This window comes from Leptopilina heterotoma, unplaced genomic scaffold (assembly GCF_015476425.1).
Source record: "Leptopilina heterotoma isolate Lh14 unplaced genomic scaffold, ASM1547642v1 Lhet_27, whole genome shotgun sequence".
Lineage (NCBI taxonomy): Eukaryota > Metazoa > Arthropoda > Insecta > Hymenoptera > Figitidae > Leptopilina > Leptopilina heterotoma.
Genome location: NW_025110978.1, coordinates 2,034,146 through 2,055,433, shown reverse-complemented (window position 1 = coordinate 2,055,433; position 21,288 = coordinate 2,034,146). Strand labels below are relative to the sequence as shown.

The following is a 21,288-nucleotide window of genomic DNA, read 5'->3' as shown; positions in this document are numbered from 1 at the left end:
ATACTGCAAAAATGAATAAACTCCAGTGTTTGGATTTATAATAAAAGTGAGGTTATGTTGACACTGTCATTCCATCGCCTTGGTCCAATTGGTAAAATCAACAAAATTAATAAATACCATTTAAATACAATTTGTTGTTTGCAGGAAAATAAAGTAAATTTAACAGAAATAATTAAAATTTTGCTTTAATTTGGAAATTTTTAAATTAAATAAATGCAATAAATGAAACAAAATTCACACAAGATAACGATTCTTGAGAGCGCTATCACACAACGATAATTTTTCAGATTATAAGTTTCTCATTGGTCGATTCTATTGATACGTGAATGTGATTCGACGCTTTCTTTTCACTCTAGATGAAATGGAGTAAATAATTTTTTGATTGGTGGAAAATTATCTTATGTGGGGGATTTCCGGTTTAGGCAGGTAGCCTCGCAGATCGATATTTCCTTTTCCGGCAACCGGCGTCCATTTTCTGTTGGCATCAATTCGTCAGACGCAAAAGTTTAAGCGTCTATAAATTATTTAATATTTAAATAAAGCGTAAGTAAATTTTACATAAAATTGATTTATCTAACTATGTTAGATAATTCGAAGTAAACAGTGAACACAATCTACGTTAAATTATTGTGCGTTTTCTCGTTTTTGTCGTGATTTTTGGTGTGTTTGATTTCTTACAACAGTAATCGTTTTTTGACTGTGAGAAAACGTATATAGATTTTTGAATAGTCTCTTTTTTTAAAAAAAGGACTTTCGGAATTTTTTAGAAAAGCCAACAATGGATAGTGCACCAGCTCCCAGAGGTGGTGGTGGTTTTCGCGGTCGAGGAGGACCTGGTGGACCTATGAGAGGACGCGGCGGCTTCGGGGAAAGAGGAAGGTTCGTCTTTTTTTTCCACAAAAATAAGTCTTCTGCCGATTAAAAATAGACATTTAGAAGTAGTGAAAATATTTTTTTATTTAGAAATTTTGTGATTAGATTTGTTTATTTACTCACTAAAACCTTTCAAGTTTCTAAGTGTAAATTCTGCTATATATTTATAATTTGCTATTGATCTTGTGAGCTTGTAATACTTTTTAAATTTATTATTTATAACTCGTATAGGTTTATCGGATAAAATCGATGAACTAGTTTAAATATTTTTGTCTGACATTTGAAAACAATTTTCTCGTAAAGCTGAATTGAATAGTTTGGTAAATTTTGTATTGTTTTTTCAGAGGTGGAATGATGCGAGGAGGTCGTGGAGGACCAGGAGGAATGAGAGGTGGACCACCTGGAATGCGAGGCAGGGGTGGCAGAGGCGGTCACTTTCCACCTGGGTATAAATTATTATTTAATTAAAAAACAAAGCAATTGATAATTAACAAGAAATCATTTTTATACCTATTAATAATTATTTATTTCTATTTATTGTCAATAATTTTTCTTCTAAATTCTTTGAAAATTAAAGGGATGTCAAAGCCGATGTTATTTTTACGCAAAAATTTAATGGAAAAATCGCTTCGACTTCAAAATGACTAAATTATTTAAACTTAGTTTAAAGGCCTCGCACTCATCTACTAAAACCTACTATTTTTTTACTATTTGGATACTTTTTTTTTATTTGTTACACTAAAGGCTATTTTTTTCATGTTTGAGAATTAACACTACTTTAAATTTGTTAATAGTTGAATTTTCACAGGAATTCAATTATTTAAATAGATTTTTAAAAAATTCTTCGCAAGAATTTATTTATTTTTATGAATAATAAATATTTTTCTTAGGAATTCAATTATTTTTGAAATATTTTACAAAATATTTCTTTGCAAGAATTCAATTATTTTCATAAGTAATATACAATTTTAAAAGAAATTCAATTATTTTTATAATAATTTTAAATTAATTCCTCTAAAAATGCAATTATACTTAAATATTTTAATAAAATTCTTCGAAAAAATTCAATTATTTAGAAAAATTTGATATAATTTGTTTCATAGATAGAGTGTATTTATAAGAATTAAAATTTAATGAAATATTCAATTATTCAATAAATTATTTATTTTTGTATTTAAATAATTTCATTCTTGTAGAATTTTCTAATAAGAATTAAATAAAATAAAATGATTAATTAAAATTTGAATAATTTTACAATAAAAGAAATGATTGAATTTTGAAACAATTACTTTTGTAATTTTAAATTCTTTTTTTTTACTTTAAAAACAATTTGATTTGGAGTAATTTTTAAAATTATTTGAATTGAAAATAATATGGGATTTAATTTTTCAGAGGACCCGATCAGGCAGGAGGACCGGGAGGCGCTCCTTCGGGACCCATGGGAGGAGCACCCAGAGGAAGAGGTGGTGCAGGTGGTAGTTTCCGAGGACGAGGTGGCGGCTTCGGTAGAGGAGATAGCCGTGGAGGTGGCTTCAGAGGTCGTGGAGGAATGGACCGCGGTCGAGGTGGTTCCAGGTAAAGAAAAAGGATATATAATTTTCTTTATGGTTGGGAAGTAAAATATTTACAATTGTATAAATATTTTGAGGTATTGGTTGGAAGAATTTGGAAAGAAACTGAAATTATTGTTGATTTTTATTCACAGAGGTGGACCTGGAGGTAGAGGAGGTCCAGGAGGCCGTGGTGGCTTTGGCGATCGCGGCAGGGGAGGACGAGGTGGACCCTCAAAACGAGGCGGAGGACCACCTGGAGCCAGCGGACCACCAAAGAGGCCGAGATTTGAAAATCAGAGTGGTCAATCTGCCAATGGCTACACATCCGCCCCAATTAGGTAATTAAAATTATTTTATTATTATTGTTGTTTTTATTTTTATTTTTTTAATGATAATTATCCTTTTTTTCTAAATTATAGAAAAATTCTATTTTTTACATAAGTAAATCTACAAGTTTAATAATAATTTACAGTATTTTATAATTATAAAATATTTTTTAAAGTAAAACCAAACATAATTTTATAGTGTGTAAAGTAAATAGTTTCAATTATGTTTCGATTTAAATTTTGTTTTCAGGTAAATTAATCATATTTAAATAATAATGAAATAACTGAATATTTATTTATAAAGTAGAATTTATCACTCGGTCGAAAATTATGAGGACGATTGTTATCGTCGAAATGTTAAAAAGAAGTGATTTTTCTTTTGATTTGGCTCGGATAGAATGATTTTTTCTCACCCATATAATTGAATATTTAATTAAATATTTCAATTTTTCGTTTATTTAAATTTTTATTTCATTAAGTACAATTAGTTTTATATTTATTTTTTTCTTTTTTCTAAGTTTCTTCAGTAATTTTTTTATTACCTAAAAATTGAAGTTCCTTGAACTTTGTAATTGAATAAATTTTATGATCTTAATTTATTCTTTTACAAAGAAATTAAATTATGGAAGTTAGCAAGTGTTTTGGTAGAAAAAATAACTTTAACAATGACAATAATTTCAAGAATAATAGTATTTAATAAATATCTTTTTATTTTATTTTTTAACATTAAAAAAAAATTATTTTTATCAAAAATACAATATTTTTAATAATAGTACTTCGTAAATACCCTTCACAATAACAATTAATTGGCAATAAATGTGTCTACTGGTTCTGGAAGTCCTGGATTTTCAACTTTTGTCCTTGAATTTTCCATATTTTACTTTAAACTATTCAATAATTAAAAAATTTTACTTAAACTTAAAAAAATAATTTTGTTGATCTATCAAAAAATAAAAATTTGTTATTTGATTAAAGAAATAGGTATCTACAATATAGATTTTAAACCTTGATATGATAAAATGAATATTTTTGTTGAAGTAGATTAATTAAAATTATGCTAATCATAATATAAAATAATTGTTTATTATGTTTAATAATTGTTTTTTCATAATATAAAATAAAGAATCTGTCCTGGATCTCCCTGTTGTTTAATTAATCAATTAATTTAGTTAAAGAAAATTAAAATTCAAAAAAATTGTTGATTTTATTTCTAACTATTAATTTAAAAAAATACCACACTACGAATATGATTTAGATGAAGGAAATATTCTGGAATTTCAAATTTTCATTACTAATAGAAATAAATTTATTTCGGTATAAAGTTTGGATATGTAAACAATTAATGATTATGATTTATATAAACTTATAAAGTATACAATTGATTAATTAGTAAATAATGAGACGAATTTACAATATCATTGGTGCTCAGAAAATATTTTTCGATTTTTCCCCAATTTAGTCAAGGATATGGAGCAAGTTCAGGTAACGGATATGGAGGAGCTGCACAAGGACCGCCGCAGGCGGCAGGTTATGGTGCCGGTTATGGAGCTCAGCCAGGGTATCCCCAATCTTATCAAGGTTACGAAAGTTATCAACAGCCAGCAGATTATGGGCAGTCTGCAGTAAGTTATTCTTTTAATAGCAGTCAACAATATTGATTTGTTTCAAGTTACGACATTGGTTAGTAATCATCGGAAACCTAGCGCAAAAATTTAACACTTTCTTCTTTAAAGAAAGAAAAGAAAAGTTTTCACAATTTTAAGAAATCAATTTTTCTTAAAATAATTTCACATATACAATATTTAAAAAAAAAGGAAACACTTCTAGATGTATCTTCCATTTAGTAATAGGAAGAATCATTTATGCCATTTAATTATTTACATGCAAAATGTATTTTTCTTTTTTACATACAAGAATCGAATTTTACTTACATTTCAAAATGGTAATAATTTATTTATATTTAACGTTTGAATTTTTATGGTAAGACCTATTAAAAGTAAATACTTCAAGTCTTCCTTAATGATCCATCACTTGTTTTTTAAAGCATTAAATTATCAATGCACAACGACGAAATGAAAAAATAAGCTTTTTGTAAATATAGATATTTAAAAAAAGGACAAGACATAACTTATAGAAAAAGACATTTATACTTCCATGAAAATTATATAATTACGAAAGTATTAAAGTCAAATTAGGATCATGATTCAGTTTAATTTTCTTTTACTTAAGGTCTTCTTATTATTTAGTTTTTATTTTTCTTTATTTTGATCTGTACGATCAATATCTACATATTTAGACATATTTTTGCAATGCTTTAACCGCTTTTATTAACGGAATGAAAAGTATTACGTATAGTTAATAACATCACTTAAACAATAATGTGGGAGAAATTAGACAAATTCGTTTCTATAGAGAATAGAATGATTACTTTCTAAATTAGCTTAAAGTAGCATTAAAAAAAAGCTAATAGAACTATGATTTATATTTAGTTACTCAAGAAACAATGAGATTACTTTATTAGTTTACATAAAATAGACAATGACCAAATGATTAATTAATTAATTTAAAAATACAATAATTTTGTTTATAAATTCAAATTTAAATATTTGAGGATACAGAGGAAAAAAAATTCTTTTTTAAAAAAACTTTTTGCCACTGAATATGCGATGAAAAGTTGACTAATTTTTATTGAAAATTTCACTTCATGTGAATAGAATATAATGTAAAACAAAGAACAACTTAAAAAATTAAGAGTTTGTATTGCATTCTAAAAGTGTACGTGTTGATATGAAATTTTTTAATCGCAAGACATGTATTTTGAGACCGTATTAAATTTAATACTAATAATGTGGTCTCATGTTTAAATATTTGCATATCGACGGTTTAGAGTGCAAACCTGATAACTCACATTTATGAAATTTTTCAGGAGAGTCAAAAAACTATTCAAAAGAATTTTTAGGTTATATTCTTATAGAACAAAACTTTCAGTATATTTGTTTTATTAATAGAACAACACAATGCTACTTAATAATAATAAGTACTTCCTTTTGAAATATATTTTAATTGATATCTCTTACACTCAAAATATGTAGCAGTGCAATTTGACAGGTATGGAGTTAGCTGTTTTACTCACAACACTTTTTTAGCAATTTAGAGACATAATTTCGTCAAACTGTTTTACTTGGCTGATGTATCACCTCTTTATCTATAAAATACAAAAAGAATCTCAAATTTGATAAAATGTGGAGTTAGCAGGTTTGCACTCTAAGCCGTCGATATTTTAAAAGTAATGTTACATCATTTGTAATATTTACTCCATCAAGACTATTTAATTCATAGAAAAAATACCCTGAAAACAAAGTAAAAGCAGGAAAACGACGAAATAAAATTATATTATTGTTCAAAAGAATATTTAACTGTTATTTTTGTCATCCTCTAATATATTTATATTTTGTTTTTTAAAGAAATTGTAATAAATTTACAATCGGATGTATCAAAGTCTCGAGTAATTTCAGAATTTTCATTTTAGAAAAGTGAGGAAAGTTTTTCAACCAAAAAAAAAACGAAAGGAAAATTTACAAGGAGATAATTTTTCATTTTTGGTATATTTATTTTAAAGAAAAATGTATTTTCATTATTATAGTCGATGGATTTAATTTTCTTCTTTTTATTAACTTTATTTAGAGTAAAGTTAATATTTAATTGAATTTACTATTTATTTATAAAATTTGATTTATTTCTTTTCATTTTATGTTTTATAATTTTTAATAATTAGTTCACAATGAGAATCTTATCAATTTATTTATCGAATATTCTCATCAGAATATATGCAGAACTCAAAGATTTTTAAATATTGAAGCATATTTTGAAAAAAATCAAGGGGAAAATTTAGTTTTCTATGTATAATTTTTTCAACAAAAAATTAGTGTTTTTTTAATTTGACTAAAAGTAAATATTTTTACAAATCGGACAAGAAATAAAAATTGTAACAAAATCAACAATAATTCAATTGGATTTTATGCAAATTTATTTTTCTATTTTATGTACCAGAAATTTGAATTATAATTTGTTCATTTAAAAATATTAAAATGAGAAAAATTTGTCAAATAAGATTTTAAATTCCTACAAGTGACTTAATTTAAAATTTTTCAAAGTCCTGTAATGACTAATATTTTTTTCTGATTTAAAATAATATCTCACAGATTAGTGAACAAAAATTAAAAACTAGAGGAAATCGTCAGAAATTCATAAAAAGAGATTGCAAAAGGTATGTAAAATGGTCTTTTTTCACAAAATACCTCTAGGATTAATTATTCGTAAAATGTTATATTTATGAAAAGTTTGAAAAAAATGTAATATGTACATAGTTTCAGAATATACCACTTTACTTTTCTTAGTTTTTCTTTTTAGTTTTATTTAAAAAAAATTAGGAGTATTAAAATTTATAAGTGTGTAATATAATAAATTTTCCTGTAAAAATCAAGATTATTTTCTTTGCGTAACAATAAATTTTTGCCCTTTGAAGACAAAACGGAGGATTTTTTAAAAATCCTTAAAAATTTGTATGATTTCCAACTAAACCAGAAAGTCGTAACTTGTGTTTATCTATGGAATTTAATAATAAAATCATAAATTATAAATAGGGATACGCGGCTGCTGCACCAGATCCACGATATGGAGGAGCTCCAGCTGTTGCGTCCGCCGGATATAGTGCCGATCCCTATGGTTATGGTAAACCAGCTGTCGCAGGTGAGAGATCCTCTTTTGATCATTAATCTCAAAAACTTTCGGTATTCTCAAAAATTTTAGAGCAAATTCATCATTTTTCGTTTTTCTGAAATAAAACAAAAAAAATTCTTTTCGTTTGCTATTGAAAATATTTTTTTATTTAATATAATAAGTATTATATATTCAATACCAGGCTTCGCACTCATCTACTAAAACCTACTATTTACTACTTTTTTTTACGATTAGCTACTATTTGGATACTTTTTTTAAATATTCACATATTTAAAAAAAGTAAAAGATACTTATTTATTTTCTTTTATTTTTTTTAATTTGCACTACTTTACATCTGCTAGCAGTTAAAATAAAAAAATTATTCTTAAAAATTTTAATAAAATTTTCCTTAGAAACAATTAAAAAAATGTTTATAAAATTCTTTGAAAAAATTCAATTTTTTCAAAATTTTTTCCAAAAATCTTTCGCAAGAATTCAATTATTTTCAAAAATAATGAAATAATTTGCTGACATTCAATTATTTTCAATATATCTATACTATTTTACTAAAATCTCTCAAAAGAATTCAATTATTTAAAATATAAAAAAATTCATAGAAATTCAATTAACATTGTGATATTATTTTGTTTGGATTTATAATTTTAATGTGATATTATAGTGTTTGATAAAAATCCATTATTTTTATTATTTAAAATATTTTATTTTAAATAAATTTAGCTCATAAATAAAATATTTTAAATAATGAAAATAATGGATTTTTATCAAACACTAAAATTCAATTAATTTTAATACAATTTTAAATCAATTCCTTGAAAAATGTAATTATTTTCAAAAGATTTATTAAAATTCTTCGAAATAATTCAATTATTTTCAAAAATTTTGATAAAATTCTTTATAATTATTCAATTTTAAGAAATAATTAATTTTTTCATCAATTATTTATTTTTGTATTTAAATAATTGAATTCTTGTAGAACTTTTACTAAGAATTGATTTAAAAATTAATTTCAATAAAAATTTTAAATTATAATTTAATATTAAATGCATTATATTTTTTTTAGAAGTTTTATAAATAGTTAAATTTCAAAACGTTTTTACATTAAAATTATTAAAAATTCTAAATTCTGTGGAAAAATGAATAAATTAATATTTATATATTTATTGAACAAAAATTATTCAAGTATGAATAATTTAATTTAGAAATTATGAAAAAAAATTAGTCTTTTGAAAAACTTTAATTAAAATAAAATTTCTGGAATATAGTTGAATTCTCGTAAAAATTTAAAATATTTATTTAAATTTCCAATTAATTAATTTTTTTAGAAATTATTTTTAAATATGATCGAATTTTTGTAGAATGCTAACTAAAAGTTTGGAAAATAATTGAATTTCATAAAAAGTTTAGAATTGAAGTTATTATCAGGATAAGAAAAATGTAGGGGAATGTAGTCAAGGTTGGCCTACTGTCTAGGTAGGCCACTCGCGTTTTTATGTCAAGTTCACTAGCGCCACCTACGCGCATTTTTGTCGAAGCTTGTCTTAGTGAAACCTAACTTTCTGTTCAATTACATTTTCGGAAAATCGAAAATTGTGTTTTCTGTGACGTCGGTACAAAAAAAGCTCAAAAAAAGTTTTGTGCATAATGTGAAAAACCATTAATAAAAGATAAAAAACAAATTGAATCGTCAAGGCAAGTATGCAGAAAATTTGTGGGACTCATGGTTGAAAGGAAAACAAAGTAAAAAATCGAATCCCGAAACGTATTTCTTTATGGTTACAACAATTCGGTAATGTTACTTACTGTCAAGGTCGGCCACTATGTGTTTAAAATGCGCAAAGTTGAGGACGAGCTACTTCATTTGCAAAAACTGCAATTCTGTATAACTCATAATATAATTGATCATCTTATTAATATTTTTATTTAATTTTATTAATATTTTAGTGCAAAACTTTTTTTTATTTATATTTATTTTTTTATATTGTTTATTGTTATTATTTTGTTATTTCATTAAGTTACAAACTGTAAACAATAAAGAATCAATTTTCCGTAACTCCAAACATGTTATTTTATTTTTTAACGATTAATGCCCTTTGAATTTTAAACATGGCCGACCTTGACTGTAATGGCCAACCTGGACTACAAATTTTTTTTTTTTTAAATCTTTATAACTTTTTCATTTTTAAACCTGTCAATTTACTTTGTACAGAAAAAATGTTCCTATTAAACAGGACTTTCCAACCATATACTTCAATTGTCCAAATTCATTTTTTAAAAAAAGTTATAAACAAAAGTCAAAAAGGTGGCCGACCTAGACTATGTTCCCCTAAATATTTTTTATGGAAATCAGGAAATAGAGAATCAAACTAATTTTTGCTACATTTTTAAAATTGTAATTATTGAGTGCGAAGCTTGCAATGCAATAAGTATTTTTTATTTAATATAATAAGTATTATTTTAATTTAATTTAATAATAGAAGAAATGAATTTTGTTATTTAGAAATAATTTTTGAACTTTATATTCAATTTATAATTTCTTTTAAAAATAATTAAATTTGTATTCAAAACAAATCCCGCTTAAAATGAACAGAGCTAATGAAGATTTTCCAAATTTCCAGATTATACAACACAAGATAGCACGTATGGAAAGCAGGGTTATGGTAAGTACAAAACATAAATTTTGAATAAAAAATTAAATGCGAACTTCAAATCCCATTTGACCAAAAAAATAAATAAATAAGAAAATTAGAAGAAAAATGCAATATTGAGCACAGAGATGCATTTTTCCGATAAAATCAAATTAACGTCCTGTGCTTTTTAGAATTAGATAAATATTCATGAAAAAAAAACTAAGAGAATCTTGATCGAATTACGCAAAATCACAAGAGTTCTCTAGGTAACAAAAACTAATTAACCAAAATTTGAATAATTAAATAGTAATTATCTTTTTTGAATAATTAAATTTCAAAAGAGAGAAAATAAAAAAAGCAAACATCCATCCAAAATTCCCGCAAAATTTATTCTCAAAAAAATAAGTAGGTATTAATAATTTCTCTCAATGAAATTTTGAGAGAGAATTTTTCTTAAAAAATTTAATTGACTTTTAATAATTGAATGCTAGTCTCGTGTGATCCTGAATTTTAAAAACGCAGGCTTACCTGAGTTTTAAAACAAGAATGCACAAAAAAAACAATAATTTAAAAAAAAGTAGGTGAAATTAGCCATTCCTGATTTGACATTTACAGATTCAAACTATTACTCTGGATATCCAAGCGCATAATAAACAGATATAACAAGTATCTGCTTAACAAAATGTTATGTACAGAAAAAAGAATAATGTACGAGTTAAATTGAATGGAGGAGAGCTGTGGTTGTTCGCAGGTGGCAGTGCTGGTTACCAAAACGCCCAGTTTCAGCGAAGCTTTCAAAATATAAAACAAAAAAAAAACAAAAAAATTTTAATTAAAAAAAAAAAATGAAAGGAAAAGAAACAAAACACAAAATATTTACTAGTTAATTAATAAAAAAAAATTCTCCCATTTTAATAATCGATCAAAAAGAAAAATAAGTGGATGAGAAAATTAAATTTGTACATTAAGGAATGTTTGGGTGAATCTTTTTTTTTTCTTTTTTTTCTTCTTTCTTTTTTTTTTACTTTACCTTATAATTTTTATTTTTCCAATGTGATCTGATTTCCTTCATACAAAATATATTAAAAGAAAAAAAAACAAATAACTTAGCAATCCTAGCGTAATTTTTAATTCCGAATAAGAAAAAAAAATCATTGTGCACACAAAAAATTTCTTTTGTCAAGTACAATGAGAATTTAGAAATAAATGAGAGGTTTTACATTTGACTTTAAGTGGAAATTATGTTTCAGTTTTTTTTTATTTTTTGTTTTCCAAGATTTAAGTTAATTTGCAAATATTTCATCTCTCATGAGTAGAACATTTCTTTAGGGACAAATCTTACAAGTCATTGTAATATTATTTTTTAATTATAAACAATTTGTATCTGTCTGTAGAATCAAGATTTTTTCATTGTGAGAGCGTGTGAGAGAGAGCGAGAGAGAGAGAGAAAAAAAAATTAAGAATTTTTATAATTCCCGCATAATTGTCATTTAATTAATCAGTCGACTGTATACTACGTGTAGGATTTACGAATCATTTTTTAAAACAGATTTTTTTTAAAAAAAACTATTTTTCATTATTTTTAAGCATTTCGAACTGAAAAATGAAAAATTTGATGAACTAATTTCAGTGATTTAATGCTGCGTTCTTGAAAAACAAAAAAAGTAGAATGGAATCAACTTTGTATTTTGATTTTCAAAAGGAGAATAATGTAGCGTTTTTTTTTGTTTCTGAAATAATGTTATTCAGAAGCGTTTTCAAAATGAGCATATTGTATCGACAGACTCATTAAATAGTATTAAAATATCACAAATTACATTATATTACTACTATTATTAATACCATTTTTAATTATTGCTATGATAGATAAAGAAAACACGTCAAAAAATTTAATTTGATAAGAAAAAAATTTTTTTTTCCTTTCCTCAGTGTGAAAATTTTCTAATTATAGGCAAAAAAAACGTATTCAGTTTTTTTATAGGAGAAAAAGAAAGACGGTCGATTAACTCTTTCTTTTTCTAGTATACAAAACAAAATAAAAAAATGTTATTTATTAAGCCCCGCTTAAAACGTATGTGTAGCGATAATGTTGTATGCAATAGAGAAAAAAAAATGGTAAATCAAGATGAAATTCATTTTTTTAATCTTATCACCTGCACAAGATATATTTAATGACTAGGTAAACCAGCAACTGCTCTAGGGAAAATCGGCGCAATGGGCATCAATAATAATGAGACGTAAGCTTTTCTAAACTCGAATAAACAAAATGGGGAACGTAGGTATAAAAAAAAGATTTCGTATAAATTTGTGCCGATATAATTATCGTTGTTTCTATATAGTTGTTTTTTTCGTATATATCTTCTTTTTTTAAATAATTATATAATATAAACATTTAGTTTCAATAATTCATTTAAAAAAAAAAAAGCTTTGGTTTTTATGTGACAAATTTTGAGTGGTATTTTTTAAAATAGAAATTTTGAAAAAAACAAGTTTATTCCACAGGCAATGAGCGCGCAACAACCTGAGAATTTGTTCAGGAATGTGAAAAACTTTACCAGCACAATGGGAAAAATCGCACTTTTATTTGCGAAAAAAGAAAAAGATTTTAGGCAATTTGCTACTTTAGTAATATTATTTTTCTTACATTTTTAATGAACGATTTTTTATTCTAATTTATTCTAACTTAATAGCTAAATTCAGAAAAAAAATGATACAAAAAGTTAATTTAATTTTCAAAGATTAAATTTATTTTAGCACAAAATTTCTTTTAGCTGTAAATTTTTAACAATTTTATGTTTTTAAAAAGTACTTTCGATTATTTTTCTTTTAAGAAAATACGTTTTGCAACAGTTTTTGCCGAAAGACGATTGATTTTTAATTTCGAAATTTTTATTAAAATAGTTTCTTTACAAAAGTCAGGGTGGCCACATGTCAATGAAGTCAGGAAAAAATATTTTTGTTAGAGAAATTAAGAAATTTGAGACTTTTTAACTTATTTTCAAAAAATGCGACTTTTTTTACTTTTCTTGCAAATATTGCAACAATATACCACATTTTTTAGTATAAAATGCAACTTATGTCGATTTTTATAATGCGAAAAATAACTAAAAACAAATGCTTCAAAAATTATTTTTGAATCATTTTTCTAATTAAATTTTCGAAATATACAATTAAAAAGGGTTTGAATAATTGAAATTTTGTAAAATTTAATTTAAAACAATTAATTTTTTTTAGTATTTTGTTAAAATTTTTGAAAATCAATTTTTAAAGAATTTTAATTGCAAATTTTGAAAATAATTTTAATTATCAAAAATGTTAATGAAAAATCTTTAAATGCAAATTTTAAAATTAAAATTAATAAAAATTGGCTTCTAATTTTTTAAAACTCAATATTTTCAATTACATATTTCCTAAAACTCAAATACATACAAAAAATAATATTTTAGAATTATTTTTAACATTTTGGAGAAAGAAAAATTTTTTATTAAAACTCATCAAAAAATTAATTAGTTTTTTTAAATTATACAAAAATTCCTCTAAGAAATTCAATTATTTTCGAAAAATTACATTTATTTATTTATAATAATACACGGGCAATAAATGCCCGTGTTTAAAAATTATTTTTAAACACTAATCTTAGAATTCTTTTATCATAATTTTTTAGATTCAATAATTATCTTCGAACAGTGTAGATAAAAATTTACTTTTTTAGATTTATTAAAATTTTTGGAGAAACCATGATCATATTAATAATTCAAATTCTTCAAAAATTTGATTATTTTTATTTATATTTTTCAAAAATTCAATTATTTTTAAAAGATTTTATTAAAATTCCAATTGTTTGGAAATTCCTACCTAGGATATAATTGAAAAACATTTTTCTTTCAAAAATATTTTTAAAAAATTAATTGTAAGAATTTCTTTATTATAATTTTTTGGAAATAAAAATAACTTGATAATTGAATCTAAAAAATTATGATAAAAGAATTCTAAGAATTAGTTTTTAATAATATTTTAATGTAATTTTTCGAAAATAATTGAATTTTTTATTTAAATAATTGAATTATTCTATAGAAGAATTTTCGGAAAATTATTTTAAATAATTGATTCAAAGATGAAGTTTAGTTCAAAATTGTAGAAAATAATTCAATTCAGGTAGAGTTATAATTGTAATTTTTAGAAATTATTAAAATTCATAATTTTAATAATCATTTTCCGTAAGCTTTCATATTTTCATGTAAAAAGAATTTTGTCAGGGACATTGATAAACTGAAACTTGTGACCACCTTGAAAATGCAATAAAGTTTTAAATATAATAAAAAAAATATTTACTGTTTTAATTAAAAAATATTTTCTGTTTTTTCAAATATTAAATAAATAAAATTTTCGGCACTAACTTTTAATTTCGACAGTGATTGTCACAGGTAAATCACTTTAATATCATTGTCCTTTTGATAGACAATGTTTATTTTTTCCTAATTAAAAAAAAAACCAGAGATTTTATAAAGAAAATCACATCCAAATGACAACCGCAGCAAAATATGATTTGAGATTTATTTACAAAAAAGCAAAAAAAAACAAAAAACAAACAAACAAAATAAATAAAAAGGATAAGATGGTAGATTTGTACCCTTATTACCGAAATAAAAGCTCGAGTAAACCTCAGATGAAACTCAAGGTGAGTAAACAATGAATATCTATCCGCTCTTTCTTTGTACAGATTTTACCAAAAAAATAAAAAAAAATGCGAAATTTTAAATAAGCGCGTCTCGCAAATTTTTCTTGTATTACCTTCCAATAAAAACTAAAAAAAAATGTGCGTTTTTTCAAATTTTTATCAATAATCAGCAAATGCGATCGCTGAAATAATTTCAATTAAGAGAATAAAGATATAAATAAAAAAAATAAAGGATATTCATGAAATGACAATTTTTTCAAGAACAAAGTAATGCGGCACATTTTATTTGCAAATAAAAAAGAGAATCGAAAAAAAACCTTATTCGATTTACAGGATATGAAATGAAAAAATAGGTAAAAAAAATACAATTCGATACGAAACTTAAAATTTTGTTTCTGTGTATAAGCACGAAAATGAGAAAAAAAACTGATAAAATCCTTATAAAGGAAAAAAGACGAAAATTAGCCTCAATAGTTTAAAAAAAAGTAAATAAAAGGATTTTATAAATAAATAAAAGGAAATATTCAATTTTAGGTACACAAGTAGTTAGATTTCAAGATTCCCGTTTGAATTTTTATATATTTAAAGAAAAGAAAACTCTTAGGCAGAATTATGGACAGAAATAAAAAAAAATTTTTTGTTAGTTAACAAAATTCTTGTTAATAATAAAAAAAAATCCTGCCAAGGAGTTCTTGTTTTTTTTTCTTTGTAGTAGAAAGTTCCTTTTTTTTTACTTTTTGATTCTTTTATAATTTTTTTTTTGTGCGAAATGTATGTGTTCTACATCGTTAATTTTTGTTTAGGATGACAATGAGATTGTGAGATGTTGGCCGCATCGTTTTGAAAATGAGCTCTTTCCAATGCCACATGACTGGCTGTGATAATGAAAAAAAAATAAAGGATATCCAGGATTTCCATTCAGGACTCTTTAAACGAACCAAGAAGTCTGTGACAGTGTGTCTTCATCGTTAAATGAGCTAAAAAAAGGTAGAATCGATTTTTTTTTTGTTAATTTTTTACGAAATACGTCGTTATATCAAAATGAAATATAAATATATATATTTACTTTTTTAATAAAGTCTTCCATGAAATATGAATTGTGTCCTTTTTGAAGGAAAGTTCTTTTCTATTTTCTTATTTTTAATTTCTTTACTTCTTTCTGTAGTTTGCATTTCTTTTTTTCACTCACTAACTTTAATATAACAAATTTTATTTTATCACAATTTTCATTTAATTTTAAAATTATTTCTTTATTTTGCTTGTGTCTTATTTATCTTTTCATTTTGTTATTTTACGTATATTTATATTTTATATTTCTGTTATTAATTTCAACTGTTTAATTAAGGAGGTTGAATTTCACAATTTTGAATTCTCCTTTTTTTGGAGAGAATAAGAAATAATTTTTAATTAAAAAAAAGATTTTTAATATCTTTGACGATTCTTTAGAAACCAAATTAAAAGCAATTTAAAATTGTTTTGATATTAAACCTCCTTAAGATAGTTTACCTACTGTCAAAATTGTTTGAATGAATAATTTTTCCTTTTACAACTGCAATTTTTATTTAATTAATATTTAAAGTGTAGAAAATAATAAAACGAATATATTCGAACAAGTGGTTTTTAATAAAAATATTTTTATTAAAGACCACTTGCTCGAATCTATTCTTTTTATTATTTTCTGCAATTGAAATATAATTAACTCAGGTTTTAAAGATAACTCAAAATTAAAATTTAATTATATAATTATAATAATACAATAATAACCGATCATGTCAAAAGTTTGACAATTAATTTATAAATAGAATAATTAGTGTCTTAGTAAAATTAATTCCCCTAGAATTTTTACAATAACAGGATTTTCACAGGAGAGGGAAATAAGGAAATTTTATCCAAAGTATTCAAAAAATATCAAGTTATTCAAAATCTTAAATAGTCTATAAATTTTCTTTTTCAAATTAAAAAAATCCAAGAGTTACAGTTACAATATTTTTAAAAATAATCAATTATTTTATCGACTACTTTTATATTTAAATAGTTGAATTCTCGTACAACTTTTTGATAAAAATTAATTTGAAAAAGAATTTCAGTTAAAATTTTAGAAAATGTTTCAAAAATTGGAAGAATTGCAGTTCTAATTTTTCGAAAAAAATTCAAATTCAAAAGGTGTTACATTGAAAGTATTTTGAAATTTTACTGGACGAATAAATAACAATAAGTATTCAAATATTTATTAAACAGAAATTAATAAAATTTGAAAAATGTTATTTACAAATTCTGAAAAAATGTGGTTTAAAAAAATCGTAATTAAAATTTTTTAAAAATAGTTGAGGTTCCTAAAATAATTTTAAAAACTTGAAAAAATGAGAAATTTTCTCAAATTTCATTAAAATAAATTTTATATTTCAAAGAATTTTATTTTCTTCCTATAAAAAATGATATTTAAATATTGTATTTTTTGACAAATTGTAGCTAAATAAATTGGAGAATAATTTAGTTTTACAAAAAAAAATTGTTGTATTTAAATAATTCAATTTTTGTTGAATTCTAGCAACAATTGATTTAAAAAAGAATTTCAGTTAGAATTTTGAAATTTAATTGAATATTAGAAGCGTTAAAATAGTAATTTTAAGAAATTATTCTGTTTTCAAATGTTTTTAAATTGAAATCTTTTTAATATTTTAGTCGCCGTAAAAGTATTAAAGTATTTAAATTTTCATTTAAAAGAATTATATTATTTTTAAAGTTTTGAATAATTTTATTCAAAAATTCTAAAAAAATAATTGACTTCTGGAAAAATTGCAGTCGTAATTTTTAGAAATAATTAAATTTCAAAAGGTTTTACATTGGAATTATTTAAAATTTTAATTAAAATAAATAGCAATAAGTTTCTGTTTGAAATATAATCGTAATTTTGAAGAATTATATTTTGAAAAATATTTTCTAAAAAAATACCTAATTAATTATATATAATAATCGTCGTGATTCCAGATTTCCGGATCTCTGTCCACACTTGAAGTTAGTTATAGTTATTCTTTTGTTTTTTTACGTTTTGATAGAAAACAGAAATATACATATACAATTATACATACATTATAATAATCGTAAGTTTCCTTTCCGTTAGCAAATTATCTGCATTCATTTGTTTGTTTTGAAAATTTAATTTTGTGGGTTAAGTATTGGCATTATTTATATATTTTTTAATGTCAAACTTTTTAATGTGGAAAATACTTTACTTATTAAATTGTCTCGACTCTTTGGTAAAAAATGTGAAACTATCGAAAATTATCAAAAATTCAAAAATCCGAATTTCTTAAAATTCAACATTTTTTCCTCTCTTTTATAGGATTTAGCTTCATTATTTTTGTGCATTTGGAAAATACTTTACTTATTTAATAGTCTCGACTCTTTGGTAAAAAATCTAAAATTATCGAAAATTATCAAAAATTCAAAAATCCGAATTTCTTAAAATTCAACATTTTTTCCTCTCTTTTATAGAATTTAGCTTCATTATTTTTGTGCTTTTGGAAAATACTTTACTTATTTAATAGTCTCGACTCTTTGGTAAAAAAACTAAAATTATCGAAAATTATCAAAAATTAAAAAATCCGAATTTCTTAAAATTCAACATTTTTTCCTCTCTTTTATAGAATTTAGCTTCATTATTTTTGTGCTTTTGGAAAATACTTTACTTATTTAATAGTCTCGACTATTTGGTAAAAAATCTAAAATTATCAAAAATTCGAAAAAATTCAAAAATCCGATTTTCTTAAAATTCAATATTTTTTCTTTTTTTTTATGGGATTTAGCTTCATTATTTTTGTGCTTTTCAAAATACTTTACTTATTAAATTGTCTCGACTCTTTGGTAAAAAATCTAAAATTATCGAAAATTATCAAAAATTCAAAAATCCGATTTTCTTAAAATTCAACATTTTTTCTTTTTTTTTATGGGATTTAGCTTCATTATTTTTGTGCTTTTGGAAAATACTTTACTTATTTAATAGTCTCGACTCTTTGGTAAAAAATCTAAAATTATCGAAAATTATCAAAAATTCAAAAATCCGATTATCTTAAAATTCAACATTTTTTCTTTTTTTTTATGGGATTTAGCTTCATTATTTTTGTGCTTTTGAAAATACTTTACTTATTAAATTGTCTCGACTCTTTGGTAAAAAATCTAAAATTATCGAAAATTATCAAAAATTCAAAAATCCGAATTTCTTAAAATTCAACATTTTCTCTTCTCTTTTATGGGATTTAGCTTTATTATTTTTGTGCTTTTGGAAAATACTTTACTTATTTAATAGTCTCGACTCTTTGGTAAAAAATCTAAAATTATCGAAAATTATCAAAAATTCAAAAATCCGATTTTCTTAAAATTCAACATTTTTTCTTCTCTTTTATGGGATTTAGCTTCATTATTTTTGTGCTTTTGGAAAATACTTTACTTATTAAATTGTCTCGAATCTTTGGTAAAAAAACTAAAATTATCGAAAATTATCAAAAATTCAAAAATCCGAATTTCTTAAAATTCAACATTTTTTCCTCTCTTTTATAGAATTTAGCTTCATTATTTTTGTGCTTTTGGAAAATACTTTACTTATTTAATAGTCTCGACTCTTTGGTAAAAAATCTAAAATTATCGAAAATTATCAAAAATTCAAAAATCCGAATTTCTTAAAATTCAACATTTTTTCCTCTCTTTTATAGAATTTAGCTTCATTATTTTTGTGCTTTTGGAAAATACTTTACTTATTTAATAGTCTCGACTATTTGGTAAAAAATCTAAAATTATCAAAAATTCGAAAAAATTCAAAAATCCGATTTTCTTACAATTCAACATTTTTTCTTTTTTTATGGGATTTAGCTTCATTATTTTTGTGCTTTTGAAAAATACTTTACTTATTAAATTGTCTCGACTCTTTGGTAAAAAATCTAAAATTATCGAAAATTATCAAAAATTCAAAAATCCGAATTTCTTAAAATTCAACATTTTTTCCTCTCTTTTATAGAATTTAGCTTCATTATTTTTGTGCTTTTGGAAAATACTTTACTTATTTAATAGTCTCGACTCTTTGGTAAAAAATCTAAAATTATCGAAAATTATCAAAAATTCAAAAATCCGAATTTCTTAAAATTCAACATTTTTTCCTCTCTTTTATAGAATTTAGCTTCATTATTTTTGTGCTTTTGGAAAATACTTTACTTATTTAATAGTCTCGACTCTTTGGTAAAAAATCTAAAATTATCGAAAATTATCAAAAATTCAAAAATCTGAATTTCTTAAAATTCAACATTTTTTCCTCTCTTTTATAGAATTTAGCTTCATTATTTTTGTGCTTTTGGAAAATACTTTACTTATTTAATAGTCTCGACTATTTGGTAAAAAATCTAAAATTATCAAAAATTCGAAAAAATTCAAAAATCCGATTTTCTTGCAATTCAACATCTTTTCTTTTTTTTATGGGATTTAGCTTCATTATTTTTGTGCTTTTGAAAAATACTTTACTTATTAAATTGTCTCGACTATTTGGTAAAAAATCTAAAATTATCAAAAATTCGAAAAAATTCAAAAATCCGATTTTCTTAAAATTCAACATTTTTTCTTTTTTTTTATGGGATTTAGCTTCATTATTTTTGTGCTTTTGAAAATACTTTACTTATTAAATTGTCTCGACTCTTTGGTAAAAAATCTAAAATTATCGAAAATTATCAAAAATTCAAAAATCCGAATTTCTTAAAATTCAACATTTTCTCTTCTCTTTTATGGGATTTAGCTTTATTATTTTTGTGCTTTTGGAAAATACTTTACTTATTTAATAGTCTCGACTCTTTGGTAAAAAATCTAAAATTATCGAAAATTATCAAAAATTCAAAAATCCGATTTTCTTAAAATTCAACATTTTTTCTTCTCTTTTATGGGATTTAGCTTCATTATTTTTGTGCTTTTGGAAAATACTTTACTTATTAAATTGTCTCGACTCTTTGGTAAAAAATCTAAAATTATCGAAAATTATCAAAAATTCAAAAATCCGAATTTCTTAAAATTCAACATTTTTTCCTCTCTTTTATAGGATTTAGCTTCATTATTTTTGTGCTTTTGGAAAATACTTTACTTATTTAATAGTCTCGACTATTTGGTAAAAAATCTAAAATTATCGAAAATTATCAAAAATTCAAAAATCCGAATTTCTTAAAATTCAACATTTTTTCCTCTCTTTTATAGGATTTAGCTTCATTATTTTTGTGCTTTTGGAAAATACTTTACTTATTTAATAGTCTCGACTATTTGGTAAAAAATCTAAAATTATCAAAAATTCGAAAAAATTCAAAAATCCGATTTTCTTACAATTCAACATTTTTTCTTTTTTTTATGGGATTTAGCTTCATTATTTTTGTGCTTTTGGAAAATACTTTACTTATTAAATTGTCTCGACTCTTTGGTAAAAAATATGAAATTATCGAAAATTCAAAAAATTCAAAAATCCGAAT

At 23.3% G+C, this 21,288-nt stretch overlaps 1 protein-coding gene across 2 annotated transcripts; it reads left to right on the top strand.

Annotated features, from left to right (window-relative positions):
* The first annotated feature begins 397 nt into the window (after positions 1–397).
* Positions 398–15,894, top strand: LOC122503829 (glycine-rich cell wall structural protein 1.0-like). 2 transcript variants are annotated; one of them, XM_043614551.1, is made up of 9 exons: positions 398–543; positions 768–879; positions 1,218–1,319; positions 2,266–2,448; positions 2,579–2,764; positions 4,212–4,374; positions 7,396–7,501; positions 10,108–10,149; positions 15,601–15,894. In XM_043614551.1, the coding sequence occupies exons 2-9, from the start codon at positions 779–781 to the stop codon at positions 15,603–15,605; spliced, it is 888 nt and encodes a 295-aa protein (XP_043470486.1). In that variant the 5' UTR covers positions 398–543; positions 768–778; the 3' UTR covers positions 15,606–15,894. The 2 variants fall into 2 exon arrangements, with proteins under 2 accessions (XP_043470486.1, XP_043470485.1); XM_043614550.1 differs by lacking the exon at positions 15,601–15,894 and adding an exon at positions 10,735–10,813.
* The last annotated feature ends 5,394 nt before the right edge of the window (positions 15,895–21,288 follow it).